This window comes from Silene latifolia, chromosome 9 (genome assembly GCF_048544455.1).
Source record: "Silene latifolia isolate original U9 population chromosome 9, ASM4854445v1, whole genome shotgun sequence".
Lineage (NCBI taxonomy): Eukaryota > Viridiplantae > Streptophyta > Magnoliopsida > Caryophyllales > Caryophyllaceae > Silene > Silene latifolia.
Genome location: NC_133534.1, coordinates 51,924,717 through 51,945,659, shown reverse-complemented (window position 1 = coordinate 51,945,659; position 20,943 = coordinate 51,924,717). Strand labels below are relative to the sequence as shown.

The 20,943-nt window shown below is 31.8% G+C and overlaps 1 protein-coding gene and 1 long non-coding RNA gene across 2 annotated transcripts; one reads left to right on the top strand and one right to left on the bottom strand.

Annotated features, from left to right (window-relative positions):
- Positions 1-36: 36 nt before the first annotated feature.
- On the top strand, positions 37-7,092 carry LOC141599758 (uncharacterized). Its single transcript, XR_012523921.1, has 3 exons — positions 37-247; positions 1,838-1,988; positions 7,006-7,092. It is a non-coding gene; the product is annotated as an uncharacterized LOC141599758 (long non-coding RNA).
- LOC141599757 (putative sulfate transporter 3.4) lies at positions 6,865-11,887 on the bottom strand. Its single transcript, XM_074419869.1, has 12 exons — positions 11,399-11,887; positions 10,866-10,914; positions 9,934-10,141; positions 9,148-9,319; positions 8,971-9,036; positions 8,746-8,859; positions 8,540-8,656; positions 8,305-8,431; positions 7,863-8,149; positions 7,536-7,726; positions 7,361-7,446; positions 6,865-7,261 (listed from the first exon to the last, which is right to left on the bottom strand). The coding sequence occupies exons 1-12, from the start codon at positions 11,849-11,851 to the stop codon at positions 7,041-7,043; spliced, it is 2,091 nt and encodes a 696-aa protein (XP_074275970.1). The 5' UTR covers positions 11,852-11,887; the 3' UTR covers positions 6,865-7,040.
- Between the last annotated feature and the right edge of the window lie 9,056 nt (positions 11,888-20,943).

Below are 20,943 nucleotides of genomic sequence, written 5' to 3'. Positions count from 1 at the left end.
TATGTTGTATACTTCGTAATTGTGAAACATATACACACTGTATTAAACAATCAGATTTTTTGCAGAAGCAGCAAAGTTGAAACCCAGTTTGTAAAAATTGTAATCTCATTTGATTAGCAATCACTCCATATACGCATTTTTCATCATAGACTGTCCCGAAGCAAAATGGGTGTGGAGTGGACGGAAAATGAATCCCGAGGGCAAAGTGTTTCCCGTCCAACATGCTATTATTCTGTTGATAAAAAAGGTAGTTAACCAGTCTGAAATCATAAAAAGGTTAGGTTTAATTTTGTGTGACAATATTTCAAATGATCAAAATCGACGTGCTGTGTTTTCTTGTAGAATTTGAACAACCATTAAGCATGGTGAGGATTTGGGAATGCTAGGTTTTAAAATAGTCGGGTTAATTGATTTATTTGTCTACACTATGTGGCGAAAATTCAATTTTCAATTTGGTGTATTCGGAAACAAATACCTGTGTGCTGACAACACATGGGTAAGGTTGTATACATCCAGCCATTTGCGGGAGCTTTTGAGACACTACTCCCTAGCAATGTTGTTGCCGTTTGGTGCAAATTAATTTGGAATCTGGATAACCCATTAACATGCATTCATTCTCTTGTGGGTTTCTTGCAAATCAAGTCTGTTGGGAATTTGCTCTCCAGATGTGCAATTTTAGCTGTCTTCTGGTGCATCTGGGTTGAACAAAATGGTTACTTTTATTCCGAATGTAGTCACTCCTTGGTTTAAGTTGTAATTTTAGAATCACTTTGTGCCAAAGCAGTGAGTTTCTTTAAGAGGATGCATTTCACATTCCCTCAAAAGGTTTGGAATCATGTGTTGCTTAACTATAGACGCAATTTTATGTCATTTAAATTTGGAGAAGGGGGAGGAAGGGGTGACTGGGGTGTAGAATCAGTGTTGCATGGGTCAGTGACCAGTTTGGTAAAAAGAAATTGGGCTTAAACATAAAGCATCATGACCAAGTTCTCTAATGAACTCTGTCCCAGTTTGAACGATTCAGTTCGAGGATTGGCCAGTCGAACTGCAAACAATGGGACCATGTGTAGAACAGGAGTACCCATGTAAGCGCAATCTTCAATGGTTCAAGATTCCACCAAATGGCTGTAAGACCGCCTTGTACAAGAATTTGTTGGGGATCAAACTGAATTGGAAAGACAAATGCTGGAAAACAAGGATGTCATTCCGTAGTGAAGGGAGGGTGGGTCAAGGAGATGGAGGATAATAAGAGAAAAAAATAGAAAGAGTTCCATCATATTCAGTTGTTTCTGCCTTTCTGGGATTAGTTCATTTGCTTTGGCTGATATTGGTTGATATACACCAGCAGCAGTGAGGTGTCCCAGTTCCTTAGTCAACTTTCTAGTACAGTTTACAAGGCTTCATTACACTTGTTGGCCTTTTTTTTGTTTCCCCGTTAGTTAGTCGTTCTTGAGGATATGTTCCGGACTTCCGTTTACCTTGGTTCAAGGGATTTTGAGCTATTTGTTACTTCGTATTCAAAGCTTTCTGCGAATCGACAATTTTTTATTTTTTCTATTATAAACTTTCATTTCAATGAATTCTTTTTCATTCCTTATTTGTTGAAAGTTCGGATATCTTCCTGATTTTCATCAACTCTTGCTGCTGACATTCATATACTGTACATTGGGAAGTTGAGAATCCGTAAATCTTTGTCGTAACTTTCTGGTTTTGACTGCCGGCTAGCGTTGATGCCTTTGGATCTACGTTCAGCTTCTTGGCTCTTTACTAAGACATGCTATTACTTGAGTAGCATTTATGATAAGACATTAACCGACTGAAATTATGATGGTTTCAGATACTATATGACAAAGGAGATTGTAAATGATGGCTGCTGGTGGTCATCTTTGCCTAAAGAAATTCGTGGAGAAAGCGTATGGAAAATTCTGTTATCAAGTTGTATATTATACGTGGATAATTGAACGGAACGCTTATATTGCTGCATTTAGGTATGTTCTTTAAATACTCCGTATCTGGTAGGGCATGAACGTGGTCCTTATTTCATTGCCATTTACAATGTACTCAAATTCATTGCCTCTTTTTTTAGCTTCCGCTGTAATTTTTGTAAGATGAGGCATAAGCGCGTATAATTATAAATACAAACGGGTGGAATTTCAAAGCTGAGATTTATAGGACTACCTAAATCTCTAGTCTCTACCAGTAGGATGATACCTCATTTGTGTTTTTGCCATATAATCTTGTCCTCAAAACACTCCCATGAATCACTATGGAGTCTAAGTAAGTGGTCAGGCCCAGTGGTGCAGGGAGAGGAGGGGACATGCCTCGAACAACTGCTATAAAGTTGAAAATTGGTAAAATTTCATTAAAAAATATCCGTGTCTGTCGCTCCCACTAGATTTGTGAAATTGTTGTTTTCATCTTGACCCTAGGCTTGGATTCTACTCTTGCTAAGCTCTTCCTATAAGTGTATAACCTCCATTTGTACTGATTGACTCATTTCTTTAGTATTTGAGCCGCTTGCTCCATGAAGCTAGAAGCCAAGGGGAAAGAAGTAAAGAACATGACCTTAGACACAAGTCTTATAAATGAGCTTTAATCCCAAATTTAGACCACACCAACTACCCTAAGACTTTGATTATGTAAGGTACTCTAATGATTGAAAAGGAAGAATTCCAAAAATAGGAAGAGCATATATTTATACCTAAAAATAGAAAAAGGTAAAGTTGACTTGCCTGGTCCATCCATTGTGGAATTGGGTAATTAACCCATTAATATAATTCTGCAATTTCATTTTTGACAGTTTCACTTGTGAATTTGCGATTCACACAGTATGTGCCAATTTTGATGGCTCTTTCTTTTCATCTTAAAGTTTGTTGCTTTGAATATTCTCCACTTGAACTACTAGCACCTCATGTCGATTTCTCATTCGTGCCTAAGTCTCCTGCTTTTTAGTTTTCCAGAAACGTCTCTCTCTGATGTCTGATTTCGGTTCGGTGTAGTTCACTATAATATTTGACCAAATATGTGAAAGGGATTTCAGAAATGTACTTTGTAGTAAATTGGAGTGAGTATAAGAAGTATCAAGCTAGAGTAACCTTGTAAATGGTACTCACTTAAGAAGAGTATGGTAAAATTTCTGATGGAATTACAACAGATTAATCTATTATTACAACGAGGTCTTAAATTCGATTATCTTGAATCTAGCAAGGGATTCTTGTGTTATAGTCCGATGTTTAAGGTCGATCATCTACTCAACAATTTTAAGTTTTAATTCTCTAGGTTTGAGTAGAGTTTTGCTGAGCTTTTTATCCTATACGCCTACCTAACTCGAATTCTGACTTAACTGAAGAAAATGTTTAGTCAGAAAAAGGTAGTAAAAGAAAATGTTTGAATCAAATATTTATGTGGTTTTAAATGTTTGATACGAAACAAGTACATGAAGAGTTGTTATTTTACTCCTCGTTCCTGGGTTTGGCTGGTAGATCAAGCAGGGCGTGGTTCAGGCAGGAGGTTCTACCACTGCAGGGCATACGTACTAAGAATGCCTAATACTTGGTACTAAGAATGCATCACAGAAAACTACTGCACAATCTCAAGTTGAGTCGTTAGCAGGGGCGAATCTACGTAGTTGCAAAGCAGTTAATGTATTATACAACCGATTGTATATACAACTTATTATTCAGTGTTGTGGAGCTTTGTTACAAAGTTGTCGAGCTCTATTAACAAAATTATCGAGTTATCATACAAAGTTGTTGAGCTTAACAGAATAATTATTACTCAATAACTTCGTAAAATAGCTCAATAACATGTAAAATAACTCAACAACTTTGTGTGAGAGCTCGATAACTTTGACGCGGTTGTACATAGCTCTTATACAACCAGTTGTAGGATAATATTTGTGGTTGCAAAGGGTGGCAAATGCAACCCCAAACTGAAAAATATCGGCTGCAATGCTTGGTTTCTGCAACCCCAAATAATTGTTATAGATAAATACAAACCAGTGCATACAAACAATGTACAAACTTTAATGTATCTGGTGGCAAAGACTTTGGTTATTTATGTAGGAGACCCGAGTTCGATTATTGCTTGAAGCATTTCTCCCATTTTTTTTTTATTTAAAGAGTGTTGTAGCACTATGGGAATAAAAAGATCGTAAATAAAAAGGTGTCTTCAGATTTTTTTTTTTCTTATTTACCTTTTAAATGTTTTTTCTTCAAACTATCTTATTATGATTGAATCTTCCGAGCGTTCTATTAGAGACTACAATATTTATTTTCATCGTCTTTGTTATGCAAATCTTTTGAATTAAAGGCCAATAATTCAGCATACAAGTAAAAATACGTTGAAAATATTATATAAGTAAGTTAATTGATCGTCTTTCTCAAAAAAACTAAGGTTAACCGATGTATCGATATTTATAAGGCCCCAAAAAGTTTCGAATTTTTCGCTATCCCAAATTAAAAATCCTGGCTTCGCCCCTGGTCGTTAGTAACTGTGAGGTTGGGGTCATACGTATATGATTGTATACCGCACTGAAATAATCAATAAACTCATTAAAATAGTAGAAGATGTTTTGTGATCAATTGTTTGGCACTACACAATGACTTGACTCAAATTCTAAAATATGTAACCTTTACTACTTTTTGGTTTGCCAATTTGTAATGGATGGATACTGGAGTTGTCGAAAAGGATAGTTCAACTTATTAATTCTTATTATGAAGCCTAATTTCCCCCTCTTTGTTTTTTTTCCGGCTGGAATCGAGAAGATCTTTTTTAAAAGACGGTAAGAGTTTCAAATAATTTAAGGAAAAATAAGTCACAACTCACAATGGTGGTTTTGTTTGTATTGTCACTCTTTTGTCTTCCATTTCATTAGCTTTGTTGGCTAATGTTGTTTTGGTTCATTGTCATTCCTTTGGTGCTGCTTTATAGCAATTTAGATCCCGCACAATGAATGCGCGGTATTTATAGAATTTCTATTTTTTAATTATTTAATCATGCTAAATTAACACATCATTAATTTTTCATATTTCCCGTCATTATATTTTGATATGAGGAAAAAAATTGAACTGTAAAATTATTCAAGAAATCTGAGTAAAATTGAACTATAAAATAATAGTGGAACCTCATTAATTGTTCATTTTTCACGTAATTGTATCTTGTTCCGAGCAAAAAAAAAATTGAAACTAAAAATTAACCCAAGAGAATTGAGTAATCTACTGAATTTTAATGATTATATAATGAAATACATTATAATTAATAATTTCCTTATTTAGTGAATACAATTAAATTATTAATAGCTTCCTTATTTACAAAAAATGCTTTTTAGAGGGAAGTCTGTGTGTTCACCTATTCTTTTAGTAAATAGAGGATGAATCCTACTTGGAGGCGTTAGCTTAGAGTAGGTTAGTTCAAGACCTTCAAGTAAGCACCACTGCACCAGTAAGGTAGCAATATACTTCCTTCGTACCACACCAATGATAATATTGACTTTTTTCACACTTCTCGAGACACGTTTTGAAACGTGAATATCTATAGTTATATATTATTAAAAATTATAAAAATTTGGTATTCTTATAGCATTCATGACGATAAATAAAAAAAGATCTCACATGACTATATTTTGTCTTATAGATTAAGAATAATATCGAAGATTTCCTACAACCATAAATAGTACCAAGATTCTCAATGTTACTATTGGTTTGGTATGAAGGGAGTAGCAAAGAGTAGATAAGATAGAACGACCGTTTTGTTAGTCACGTTCATATTCAAAGCGCTTATCTTGCTTTTTTAATTAGGAGAATGAGTGACTCGTCTTAATGATGAGAAGGCAATCTTGTTTGGCATCTTCAATCTTCATGTCACTCTCATTTTTATACCTGTAAATGATTCTCTTCCAATAAAGTTTAATTAATGGTAGGGTGTTATATAGTTTGTCACTATTTGGTCTTAAAGTTTCCTTAAGAATCATGTCAAGTTATTTTTCACTTTTTATTTCTTAAAGCATATCTCTTTTATTTCAATGACCTAAACAGAGAGACTTCAGAATATCATCTTAAGGGTGGTTATGTCTCCGATAAAACGTAAATAGGATGACAAACATAATAACTTTTTATACTTGGTAAACCTCAACTCATGATCAAATTGATAAACTATTACGAAGTACTCCATATACTGACAACTTAACCGTTTAAAATTAAAGAAAACCTTCTCAGAATCTTGTTAATGGGTATCTCATTCTTCTCAATAATTAATATTTACTTTTACGGTAATGATGTCTATTTTTGCCTATTCTTCCTACTTTTGCCGCTTCTCACTTTAAAAAAAAGTGAAAATTGATCATGCTCACTTTTTTTTGTACGGTAAAACTCCTATTTAGTCTAATTTTTTTTAAAACTCCCATTTTCTTTCTGTAAAATTTTACATCAATTGTCCATTTAGCCAAAAACAAGTGTATTTTTCCAGGGAGTTTTATTCATGAAATATCTTTACTTTTGTCATAAAGTAACTTTTGGTTGAAGGAAAGAACATATAACAAAAGCGAGAATTTTGCCAAAAAAAAAAAAAAGAGAAAAAATGAGTTATGGAAAAGTGGCGGAGAATGAAATTTCTCTTTTGAAAAATGTTATTTTCAAATTCATATACAATCAAATTTCACTACTATATGACAGATGTCAATTAATTCAATAGGTAAAGTTGTTATATACGTGAGCCCATAACAAGAGTTCGAAACCTGTATGCCTCAATTTCATTTCGGTGGCTCCCTTTAACCTGTATGCAAGGTTAAGTTAAACCTTGAGATCTCAGACAAGATTGAAGTATGTTTAACAGTAGTGTATGCGAAAGAGAAAAAGTCAGCTCAAATTGAGACTTTGTAAAACTCTCCTTAGAAGAACCTGAAACTACAAGGTTTACATTTATGCAGTAATTATTACATCGCATTTAACAGGCCGGTTAAACAACTCTTCTTTACCTAGTTCTAACTCTAATCATTCTAATTTTCAGATATATTTAATTACTACACCCTCTTTTGAGGCTCTTCAAGGTTGATTCTTCCACGACGAGGAGATATCTGCTACCGCTTCTCCAACTGATAAGTATAGTCCTTGCGATCCAAAGGATTCCAACACCTTTGATTGTTCTAGCTTCTCAGTTACATTAGCAGCAGGATTCGTCAACACCAGCTGTAATGATTTCCTTTCCATCGTTTTCCTCAGCTCTCCTACAAGTTCTATCCCGCTTGTGTCGATAGATGATACGGCTGCAAGAAGGAAAGAAAAAAAAAACAGCAAATCGGTTATATATGTCAATCTTTCATGCCTTGATAAATAAAACTACTAAAAGAAAATAATCTTCTTACAAGTCATATCTAAGATCACATATTTGATCTCGCGCTCGTTGTTGGCTTTGACACGTTCCTCCTCTTCTCTAACCCATCTATTAATCCTGCTTGGGTAAAACATCCCAAGTTAACATTCATTTCGACCTGTTTAAAAAATCTAGAGTTGAACAAGATTAGGGAAAAGTTTCTTCACCTTTCTTGTATATAAGTCGAGTTTGCAAAGTAGATTGGAGACTCAATGGAGAGAATTATAAAAGAAGGAACCCTTAGTGCATCTTTATATCTTCCGAGGCTCTGGTAGATCTGTGTACCAGGAATGTATCCTAGTACTGTCGTGTTTGGCCTTGTGACATGCAGGAGAATTTTGAAGACTGATACCCCAACCTGAAATTTTAACATAGTTAGGAAATATATATATATATATTCCGGAAGAGAACTGACTTGCAGAAGTTTTGAAATTTGACAGAATAAAAGTAAATCCTTAAAAGAGGCATTCGCATCAAGGATATAGTTTACTTACAGAGATGGCGAGACCAAGTGGGACCGATACGAAAAGTACACCGAAGAAGGAGCTCATACAGGCCAAGAAATCGAGTTTATCGACTTTCCACAGACGAAAGGCAGCCTGATAATCGATCAAACCGATCACTGCAGTGATTATTATAGCAGCTAAGATGACGGTGGGGGTGTAATGAAACAATGGCATGAGGAATAGAAGTGTCACTAGAACTGCTGATGCCATGACTATGTTTGATAATGCAGTCTTAGCTCCTGCATTGTAGTTCACAGCAGACCGAGAAAATGATCCTGCAAATCATGGGTTTAAGAATTAGTCAACAATGAAACTACTGAGATTTTTTCATTTTTCTGGGGCTTGCACAATCTGGTTTGGTCAGGATTTGAACTGAGTATGACTACAAGAGCGCTAATCCCGTACTGGTAAAAACGATTGATTTTAGTACCTGTGGTAACATAGCAGGAGGAGCAAGAGCCAGCCATGTTCATGAGACCAATGGCCATCATTTCCTTATTTCCATCAACTTGGTAGTTGTCAATGGCTGCAAATGTTCTCCCTACAGCAATTCCTTCCTACATAGTACAAGGGAAGAAAGGCTGTTTTTATACAGCAGAATTTGAACACTTCCAAGAGTAACTTCATGGGTACTTTTTATAATAAAAGGGATGATAGTAACTTACGGTGAGGGCAAGAATGCCACTAACAATGCCGGTTTTGATTGCAAGAGCTAGGAATGATCCATTAAAGTACAGCATGTTTGACGAAGGTGGATTAAGTCCCTTGGGCAAATAACCAATCTACTAGTTGAAAATACAAATATTAATCACATGAACCTCTTTTTGATACACGAATTCAAGAAATCATATCGAAGAAAGACTGTTCTTACGATTGGGATCTGGCGTGAGGTGGGTTTGATAGTAAATACTATGATGGTCGAGAGGACAACTGACATTAGAGGTGCTGCTGCAGATATCCAAAACAGCTTCGGCTTTCTGGCACTCTAAAACAAAAGCGCAGGAAAAAAGATGTGTCAACCTACGAATTTTCTCTGCAAATATCGGTTTCTGTTATAAATTTCAGTGGCTTAATCATTACGAACCCAAAAACTTACTATTTGCCTTGATGCTAGAAGAAAGAAGAGGAAACTAAAACCCATCAAAATTGTTTGCCATGACCACTGCAATAAAAAAAAAACAATGAAATTACGAAAATGGCCTTCCATGCATGTGATCGATCGATCATCTTGTATATTTGGTTGAACATTGAGGAAATAAAAAGACAGTAGTACCTCATGTCTGTACTGAAGAACAGAGGACAAAACAGGGATAAGCTGCATTTGTGTAGTGAAGTGAACCATCCCAAGTAACCCTTTTAGCTGTTGTAATGATACTATTACTGCTGCTCCGGCCATGAACCCAATCAAGGTTGCTTTTGACAGAAAATCTATTACAAATCCCAACCTGTAATTAAATCCGACCACTTATTATTATTATTATTATTATTATTAGAAATATCGGACCATTGTCCTAAAAAAAAAAAAAGAGAAAAACTCAGAATGAGACTGTTATACACATACAATGGTTCAATTTATGGTTTATTACTTGCTCGGTTTATTTACAAGGTTATTCAAACAAATGGTTTATTTACAAGGTTATTCAAACGTATAAGCATTTCCGGTTTACGTAAATACAACTTTTTTGTAAATGGTTTGATGAAAACTATTTGTTAAATTCTTTGTTCATAGCGGATAGTCCCAAACATACTAAGCCCGCAAATTGTTTATAACTTGCTTGATATATTCGGGTCTGAACTTATCTCTAATTATCTGATAAATTCCGAGAAAGAAAAGAAGTTATACATAACGTGATGATGTTGGATTTCTCCTGGAATATTTTCCACCGATTATTCCCAAACAAAATTAATATAGAATCTAACATTCTAACCTTGCAATAACTAATCCGAAAGCGACAGGAAAAAAGTAGTATGATCAAAGTTTTAAGTAAAACACATTTTATTATGTAAGCAAGTGAATGGATAACTGAAGAGGAGCGTCTTACATAAAAATTTGACGTACCTGAGGAAACCAAGAGATGCCTGGAAGACACCAGCAAAAAAGGTAGAAGTAAAAGCAAGCTTAAGGTAGAGAATAGGTTGTTGTGTAGGAGATACAACTTCACTCAGCATTGTTCCCATTACTAATGATGCTATTGAAACTGGGCCCACTGCTAAATGCCTTGAACTTCCAAGTATTGAGTATATCAATGGTGGCACAAAACTTGAATCTGCATTTACCAAAACCAAAAACAACGACGCTAATTTTATTATAAGACCATCATACGTATGAATAGAAATATGTGACCATTTTTTTTTTTTAATAAATACATGTCATGTTTATCACATTGTTTCTATTCATCTAAAATGACCATATCATTATCATTGCTTCTCTGCTTTTTGTCAGGCTTTATCGTCGTAAGAGGTCAAATATGCGCAACTTTCTTCCTATAAATTTTAGATAAACTTAGTCCTTCTAAAACATTTATTTATTTATTTATTTATTTATTTATTTATTTATTTATTTATTTATTTATTTCAAAAAGAATTATTTTCCCCACGTTAATTTCTTGAGTTGTTGCTATCTAGTGGAATCTATCACTATTACAATTGAGCTTGCCCTTATGTAATATCAGGTGTCCATATCATTGTACATCCCAGTGAATGAAAATATTTCATTTTTATTTTACTCATATTCAGAAATTTCAAATGTTTTGATTTTAAGTATACGATGATATGGTATACCAGAAATGTACTGAAGAAATTTTCATCCCTTCATCGACTTACTTAAATGGATTTTATATATAAAGTTGGTCCAAAAGCAAAGTAAATAAAGAGACGGGACATGAGTATCATTTGAGAGCATGGACAATCTAACATGATCATATGGACATACTTCCCTTTCTTGGTCTAAATACTAAAACTAAAGAGGTAAACAAATGAACAATAACTTACAAAGGCCTATGATGGGCGGCAAATTAGCAAGCTTTGCATAGCTAATTCCCTGTATTACAAACAATGAACATGTATATTAGAATAAATAGTAATTACTTCCTTTGTTCATTTCATTTGTTTACCTTCTTTATTCTTCGTCGGGGTTATTTTAATTAAATGTAAACAAATAATTGAAACGGAGGGAGTATAAACCAGCCATCACACCTTTAATTATAAAGATCATACACTAGTACAGTACTATTCTTATCTTCTAACAAAACTCAAATTGTTATTTTGTTCATTAATTTCAAGAAACACATTTTTTGGATAAATTTCTTGACTAAAATATTAACAGTTTCTGCATGTTATTATTAATGCTTCTTTGATTCAAATAAGCATATTCTTGGAATCTTGATGCATGAAAAACACGATCATACAATTTAATGCCCTCATAAAAACAATAACAAAGTTTTAATAAATTTCCAAGAAGAAGAATATTGCCTAAGTGTTAATTATTTTTAAAAACATAACGTACATACATACGTTATACGTACCTGTGGAATAGCAAGGCTAGCAATGGTGAGACCGGAAATAAGGTCAGACCGTAAGAGATTAAGAGAGTAATTAGGACCCCATTGAAACACAGGGAAGAAAAACTGTAAAGCAAGAACAAATTTCTTAACACAAGTTTGGTTCTTGAATTTGTCAAGTGGATTATCAGGGAAGAATATCTCTGATAACCTAAGTTTGAGTTTCTGAAAGGTGCTTCTTTTCGGAGGAAGGCAAACTTGATGTATCTCAACACATGGATCTGTGTTTGGTAATTGTGTCATTTGTGTTGGATTATTTGTTTCGTTTGGGAGAATGTTTATTGTTGTTTCATAACATGCATGCCTATTATTATTATTATTATTATTATTATTATTATTATTATTATTATTATTATTATTATTATTATTATTATTATGGCTTGAGAAGTCTTCCACTCTATTTGAGTTTACTCCCATTTTTTTTTAGGTGTTTGGGTTGTGATTGTTTTTGAGTTGAGTAGGGAGAATTGAAGTGGGATTTATAGGAGTTTTTTGATCAAAAAAGTGGATTCATGGGTGTATGTGGGGGAGTGGGGGCAATGTGAGTGGAGTAGCTAGTAAAGGGTAGTTTGGTCATTTAGTGTGTATGTTAACTCAAGGTTGTGGACCAATTACATTTGCATTACAATTTTGACACAATGCTACACTTGAAAGGTGACTCATGCCATCATGCAAGAATTATTGAGCAATTTGGCCATATTGGATTAGGGTTATTCGAGTAATTGTAACATGGTAAAAGAAAAAAAAAAAGAAAAAAAGGTGTTTTGGACGCGATAAGCAAGGCAAAAGTTAAGAAAAAATTCTAGAGGTTTGTTATTGCAACAAGTCTATCTTGTGACGGACAGATCCGTCATAAGCTTGTGACGGATATGCTTGCAACGGATATGCCCGTCATAAATGAGAATTTGTGATGTTATTGTATGTATAAAAATAATATTCCTAGTTTTTTTATAACTTAAAAGAAGTCATTTTTAAATTGGAATCTTTGTATACTGTATATTCCTGGTATTTGGTTAAACATGGGAGAATAGTTTATAGTTTATACTCATGTAATGTCAAAGGTGTAAAAAGTGTGTAGTAGTAACTTAATAGATGTTGTAAGTCGTGTTCATATAAGCTCAAGGTCGACATTAAAATCTAACTTTGATTTCAATCTTAATTCAAAAGTCGTCTAGCATAAAAAATTAGAAGTTGAACTTTGCTCAAATTAACGAAATATAAAGTTTGGCACACATATCTTGGCTCAATTCAATTTATGGAACGGAAAGGACATATACTATTTTAAAAGGAACATGGGTAAAGATGGAAGAACATCTTTACACATATCTTTACACATGTCCGCACCAACATTAATAATACGAGGCTTTTTAGAAGGAATCCAAGAGTTAATTCGTGAGAGGTTCGTAACAAAGGCGCAATAAGAGGTATTAACGCTCCCCCACAACAAGTGGATCAGAGCCCATGGTCGACTTGGACTAGACACAAGAAGAAACATAAAGCTAAAAACTTGAAGGTGACGTAACTATAAGGCGTGGAACTCCTAACCTCGAGGGAGAGCTAATATGTTTGCGAAAGCGACGGCGACATGAATCTCATGACTCTGAGACGGGGATGTCCAAGAGAAGAATGTCAATGACCCAGCGTGGTGTGTTGAAGCTTAACGGAGGCAAAAAAAAAAAAAAAAGTTTCATGCGGTAAGTCCAAATTAGACAGTCCGATATGGCGCGTTGAGATCTAAGGTATATTGGAGGCAGAGGCGTGAAGGAACACATGGATCCCTGGTGGGACACATGGTGTGTCGGTTAAAGAGGGGTTATCAAGACTTGGAGAATTCCTTGGGTGCCGCCTACAAACTGGGGTTGCATGGTTTGGAGAGTTCTACATGGAGGTCATGGTACGAGTTAAGATGATGTTCCCTGATTAGAAGGGAGGAGTGTTAGGGTGAAAACTAAGGAAAATAAAAGGGCGCCACCCTCTCACATGGGGTGAGTGGGGACCCCTTCAATTAATAATGCATGTGAGAGGGTGACACTCAATTTGGGCGCCACCCGGTGGCGCCCTATCACTGTCCGAAAACTAATGTCCTATATCACTAGTGTAAAGATTAAAGAAAATATTTATAAGTGTCCGCCAAAACTAATAGTACGAGACCTTTTAGGGAGGAGTCAAGGGTAAATTCTTGAAGGCTTGGCTCAAAGTGAACAATGTCTTATTATTATGGACTGGACACCAACGCAACAGATGCCCAAAACAAAAGATATTAACGCTTCCGCATAATAAGTACAAATTAGTTCAATTCTTCAACACTATACTTCGTATCGTCATGAAATATGAACCCTAATTACTCATATATCATCTTCAAGCAACCCATTAACGAACATGTCCACTCCATTTGTTGTCCAAAAAAATTAAGTATGCTTGGTTAATTGGTAATTGGATCAGGTTCGGGTTACTGCGATGATGACTCAATAAAAACATAAATTGTTTAATAAGACTATCTTATAACATAAGACCAGTCCATTAATTAGAGCCCAATGCACATGGAATAAAAAATAATGATAATAATAAGAGTCTTCCAACTGCTCCGGATCCGTGTCTTTAGCCTCTTCAGTTTTGCAACAACCCCATTCCCCAGCATATGAAACCTCCGCCTAAACCACCGTCCCATGCTTGCGAATCAATGATGATCAGGCACCAAGCTTGTTAATGGATGATGATTTGACGTAACCCTTCCCCAAAAATAAGACCATGAGTTTTGAACATAAAAACCTTTGTAGTCAAATTCCTTGATTTTAAACTAAAAACCCTTATGTATATAAAAATAAAACAAGCTTATTAAAACATTGAGTTATCAAACTAAATCTACTAGGCATTAATGTAAAACTCCCACTTTATAAAAATAGGGTAGATTTCCAAATTTTTGATGAAGTAATAAAAGACTTGTTTACATTAAAATTTACGAAACATTCAAATTATAATGATACGTTATGAAGATAAAATTATTAGTTATCAAATTAAGTTAGCCAATAAAAAAGAATATACAAAAGGTGTAACTTTGAACTTGAAAACTGAAATTTTCAATTTAAGATCATGAATGGTCAAGTAAAGCAACTAATTATCAAAAGTTAAAAGTTCAAAGTTTGATCATGACATTATTCCTTTCTAAAAGAGCGTTTCGAACCTAATAAACGGAGATCGCATCATCGTGGCAGTGGACGTTCTAATTCTTTCCTGTGAATTGATCCGTTTAACGGAAGGTGGTTAGGCGACGGTAGAGCATGAGCGGAGTGGCAATGGCCAACAACGTGGGACTGAATTGAGGGTGAGGACTATAAAGGTGGTGGGGAAGACGATCTGGTAATGGAGAGGTGAACACGTCTAATTAAGGCTCTGTTCTTTTGGATTGAAATTGTCTGAACTGAACTGAACTGAACTTAATAGAGTTGAACTGAACTGAATTGAACTGAACTTAATAGAGTTGAACTGAACTGAACTGAACTGAATAGAGCTGAACTGAACTGGACTGAACTGAACTGAACTGAAATGAACTGAACTGAAATAAAAATAAAAGATAATAATAAAAATAATAATAATAATAATTAATATAATAACAATAATACCAATAATAATAATAAATATTATAATAATATTATTCATTATTATTAATAATATATTAATATAATATTATAATAATCTAATAAGTTACATAAAAAATAAAATAGTAATATAATAATAAACTAGGTTTGTGACCCGTGAAATTCACGGGTTTATCTGTTTTAGTTTTGATATTTTTATCGTATTGTTAATATTTGTTCGAGCAATTAGTTGTTGATCCATTTAAAAATATACAGTCTTGAAATACATAGAAATTAGTTAGTTAATACCTTATTTCTTTGACAACTTTGGTTTATTTTTTTAAATCGAATCCTGCAAGTGACAATGTGGTAGCTATTAATTTTGAGAAACTTGACAACAGAGCAATGACAAAGACGACTCATTATATATACGTGTGTTTTACTCCGCAATATAATAAAGTGAGTTTTTTAAATATTAAAAGTTGAAACCATCCGTATATAATAGATTCCGTATGGAAAAATCTTCAATGACGCTTTATAAAGTTGTAAACTCAATACCTCAGTTCAGTCATCTCCAAATTATTTCCAGACCTCTCCATCAACCCTCCCATAGAAATATCTTTGAAGCCTTATCACCACTTGCATGCTTCAAATATTATTTACATCCGAAAAACATTTATTATATCGATAGAAAAATATTAGATACGATACAACGGTATGGTCGGTATCTACTCCATGTATTACAACTTAAATTTCCATTTCAATTTCTCAATAATCTAAAAAACTATATTCCCTAAATTCGAATTCCAAAAGGTTCATTAATTTTTTTAAGTTCCTTATTACTATTTCAAGAATCTGATCCATCTCTTGTTATACTTATGCCCACGATCCTATATAAAAATAAAAATAGTATTAAAGACTATAAAATAATCTATTCCGGTTTTGAAAAAAAAAACATATAAACTTAAAAATATACGGATTAAAATTTAGAAATCATACTATTTAATATTTATTTGAAGGTTCACTTTCGCTTCCTTTTAGTACGCTTCCTTTTAGTATATGCCTTGATAATAGTTCATATGAAAAGAAAAAGAAAAATATATGTTAGAGATGATTATACTCATGAATACAAAAATACAAATTCAAATAGGTTGATCGGGAAAGCATAATAGTAAAATTACGCAACAATATACACTTAATAACAAATTTAAAGAAATATTATAAGATCTTCATTTTGAGATTAACGATCATCTTATAATGGTTAAAAAAAAGCATAAACCACTTAAAAAAGTAGAGTAAATTTTATAGAAAAACAATCAAAAGGTGGGAGTTGGAGAAAACTTAAATTGGAAGAGAAAATGACATAATTAAAATGATTAATTATTGTCATGATGGTTCAAAAAGTAAATTGTGAAATTTTAAAGATTTTTCATTCATTTATTTGTACTTATTTATTTACCATTAATTATGAGAATAGTTTTTTTTTTTTTTTTTTTTTTTTAGGAAATTATGAGAGTAAGTTTTATGTATTATTCTTGTTTTGACCAAAAAAACACATAAACTTAAAAACGTACGAAGTAGAATTTAGAAATCATACTATTTAATATTTACCCGAAAGTTCACTTTCGCTTCCTTTTATTACATGTCTTGATAATAGTTCATATAAAATGAAAAAAAAATATGTTAGAGATGATTATAGTCGTGAATATAAAAATACAAATTCAAATAGGTTGATTAGGAAAGTATAATAGTAAAATTATACCACAATATACGTTTAATAACAAATTAAAAGAAATATTATAAGACTTCTATTTTGAGATCAACAATCATCCATTACTTATCAGTTTCTACCTTACTTTTTTCCTTTAATTTTACCTCAGTTTCATGCCTTTTGTATCTCTTCCCTCTTCAGATTACCCACGTGATGGTTTGCCTTATCTGCATTTACATACGTTTCATGGTGCTTTAAAGTTATATAAAAAATACATTGACCAAAAGATAAAACATCAACGTGGCAAAAACTTGACAAACGAATCAAAATATTGTCACATGTAAGTCACTTAAATTAAACCAACTGGAAACATGAATTAAACCATAAAATACAATCCACAACAATACTCGACAATAATACTCAATATAATCAATATAATCAAATAAATAAATTAAACCATAAAATACAATCCACAACTTAGAAACTCATGACAAATGGACAAATTTTAAATAAATAAAGTGAATAAAAACTATTATAGATATTGTAGGTTTTATAGTCATTACACAACCATAAATTCCCATATTTTAATTTAATTTTTAATTTATTTTGTGGTATTATTAAATTAGATAATTGATTGCCAATGACATTAAGAGATGAATTAAATAGGATAAAATGTTAATGAAAATTATGGGTGTTGAGTAATCTAAGGAGTTTTAATAAAATTATTAACATATTATATTACAAAAAATAATTAAATAGGAAAAAACTTTTAATTAATTTGGTGTGTGTTAAGTATTATGAAGAGTTTTAATCAATTTATTACCATGTTTAATTTAAAAAAAAAAAATTAAATCGGAAAATGTTAATAATGGTGGGTGTTCAGTAATATGAAGAGGTTAAATTAATTTATTAACAGGTTTTATTACAAAATTTTTAAAAACAATGAATTAAATAGGAAAATATTAATAATGGTGAGTGTTTAGTAATATGAAAAGGTCTAATTAATTCCTTAACATGTTTTATTACAAAAATTTCAATTAAATTTCAATTTGACTAAAAATTATGAAATTTATTAACATGTTTTATTACAAAAATTTCAATTAAAATGTCAATATTAATTATAAATTATGAAATTTGATGTAAATTTGTAAGGGTTATATAAATGTTGGAAGACAATATATTTAATATACAAAATTAATTTAAGAATAATGATAATATCCTTTCATATTATAGATATAAATGAATTACATTAATTTATAGATAAATGATTTAAATTAATGTCATGTAATAATAAATTGATAATCCATGTCACATTAATTCGCCATGTCACATTAAAAATATGCAACATCACATTTAAATATGCCACGTCACATTAAATTTTAATCTAGGTGGCTTTTTGAATCCTACGTGACTTTGTCTAGGTGGCGTTTATTTGTGATTTTAGGGTAGCCTTTTAATTATATTTTATAGATATAGTAATAATAATAATATATTAGTATATAAATGATAATATTATAATATATTAATTAATATAACATATTAATAATAATAACTAAAAAATAAATATGATAAGTACAATATAAATATCATAAATAATAATAATAATAATAATAATATAAATAATAATAATAATAATAGATGTAATATAATAATTTATTAATATAATAATAATAAATATGTTATTAATAATATTAATAAAAATAAATATATTAATAAAATAATGATAATAATAATAATAATAATAATAATAATAATAATAATAATAATAATAATAATAATAATAATAATAATAATCTCTTCCCCATCTTTTCCACTGGTACAAGGTTTACAATCGCGGACAAGGTTTGGTTAAGAAGCAGCGTAGATGTGCTTTGATGTGTGCTCTTTACCTTGTATGGCATGAAAGGAACAAGCGCATCTTCAAAGGCATACAAGCTACCCCTGTCACTATTATTCGCAAGATCAAAGTGTTGGTTCTTCTTAGGCTATCTTCCCTTTGAATTGGTTTTGTAAATTTTCGTTCTGGTTTTCCTTTTGGTTGTTTATGTTATAAGGTGGCTATTCTGGCTCCCTTGTAGGTAATCAGGATCTTGTACGAAAAAACTCTTTATCTTAATATATTGATCCTGCTTTCCTGCAAAAAAAATAAAAAAAAATAATAAAAAAAAAAAATAAATAATAATAATAATAATAATAATAATAAATATTAATACTAGTAATATTGTCATTAATCATAATAATATAATAATAATGATAACAATAAGAATATAAAATAAGAATAATAATATTAATGTTGAATTAATGAATCCAAACTAAAATGAATCAACTCGATCTCGAATCGAATCGAATCAATCGAATTGAATTGAATCAACGGAATCAATCGAAATGAATCAATCAATCAACTTAATAGAGTGAATCAACAATCAACTTATTAGAACTGAAATTAAGTCCAAAACAACAGGGCCTAAGAGGGAGTTGTAATTTGTGTTTCTTATTTCCTTTCTTAATGGGTTAAAAATCTAATTTCTTTCTTATTAGGCCCGTCCTATGCTATAGGACGGTCCTATAGGAGAGTTACTGCAATAAAAATTGACACGACCGTAATCCCGACACTATCCAATACATTTGTCCGATCTTAGTACAAATGAACCATGCCTAATATTTTTAGAGGATGGATGGATATTTTAGGGTCGAGTGATCCCACATTTATTATGACAGTCTAAATCTTGTTTTCTATGATTTATGCCTTTTTTTTATACGAGTAGTTCGTAGGTCAGTTGATCAATCCATGAAAGTAAGGGAGGGGGATGAAAATCGTACCAACTATTCACTCAAACATAAAGAAAATCGTACCTACTATTACTAGGGACGACCAAGAAATTTATACTTGAGGATTACACAATTCAAAAGAGAATTTGAAAAGATCTTAACAAGATTCAGATTAAGAAAAATTGAAAAGATCTTAACTGGTTCAATTAAGAAAATTTCAGTAAAGTGCACGTGGAAATACACTAATAAAATTTAATAGACGTGGCAATTGTTCATTTGATTCAGGGTCGGATGGGTTAAACGTAGATATGTCAAACGGATCGGACGGACGAGTTTGGGTAAAATACAATTTGGGTCTATTTCGGGTTTATATGGGTTTTGGGTCGGGTTTTTGGTCAGCAATGGGTCTAAATAAGTTATTTTACAAATATTTATTTTCTTTAATAATAGTTATATAAGCCTATAGTTATTCTTAATTTTATAAACCTATATATTTATAACAGAATTTGGCTCAGATCGGGTCGGGTCAATTCGGGTTTGGGTTATTCTCGGGTCATATATTATCAAGTTACTTAGGGATAACGGGCCAGCTTTTAACAATAAAAATTCGAGTTAGGTCATATAGGGTGAGGTCAAGTTCGGGTATCAAGTCGAGTCATTCGGGGAGACTCAATTTTATAAGATCTACATTATATTATTAAGAATAAGCATTTATTGCTTAATATATTCAAGATCATGTTATACAAAATACTAGGTATTATCCCGCGCTTCGCGCGGCTTGTTTTAAATTTCTATTATTATAATTGAAGAAAAATAATATAGTTCATATATGACCTTTAATATTTTTGCTTATAAATAAAAAAAAAAATTTTTCTCAAATTTATTTTTTTAGGTATAAGTTGAATGTTTTAAAATAAAATACATACAATTTTAATTAAAACTAATAAATGATAATTAATTATGCATAATCAACGTTTATTTTATAAATAAATTTATGGGACTGATCAAATATCATATGAATGAAAATAAAATTTATTCAAATAATGCAACAATCAACATTAAGTTCTCAAATTATATCATTTCACGATACGTTATATTTCAAATCAATTAATATTTGCTCAAAATTATATGAATATAATTTTATGTAATTTTAATGTTTTTATGTATAATGTGTGATATTTTTGTATCAAACATATAGGGTCTAAACTCATCTTATTCAAATATTTTAATTGTGTCTTGCATGTGCTATGTGTCAAACATATATATAAGAAATTTGCAGCTTTTGTTTTAAAAAAAATATATATATATAATGGTGTTTAAGAGTTTACCTGTAAAATAATAGGTTGAACTTTCTCAAATATTATTTTTTTAGGTTTATTTTCAAAGTATTTAAACGATAACATATAATATATTTAATTAAAAGTAATATTTAGTTAGTCATAATCAATATTTTA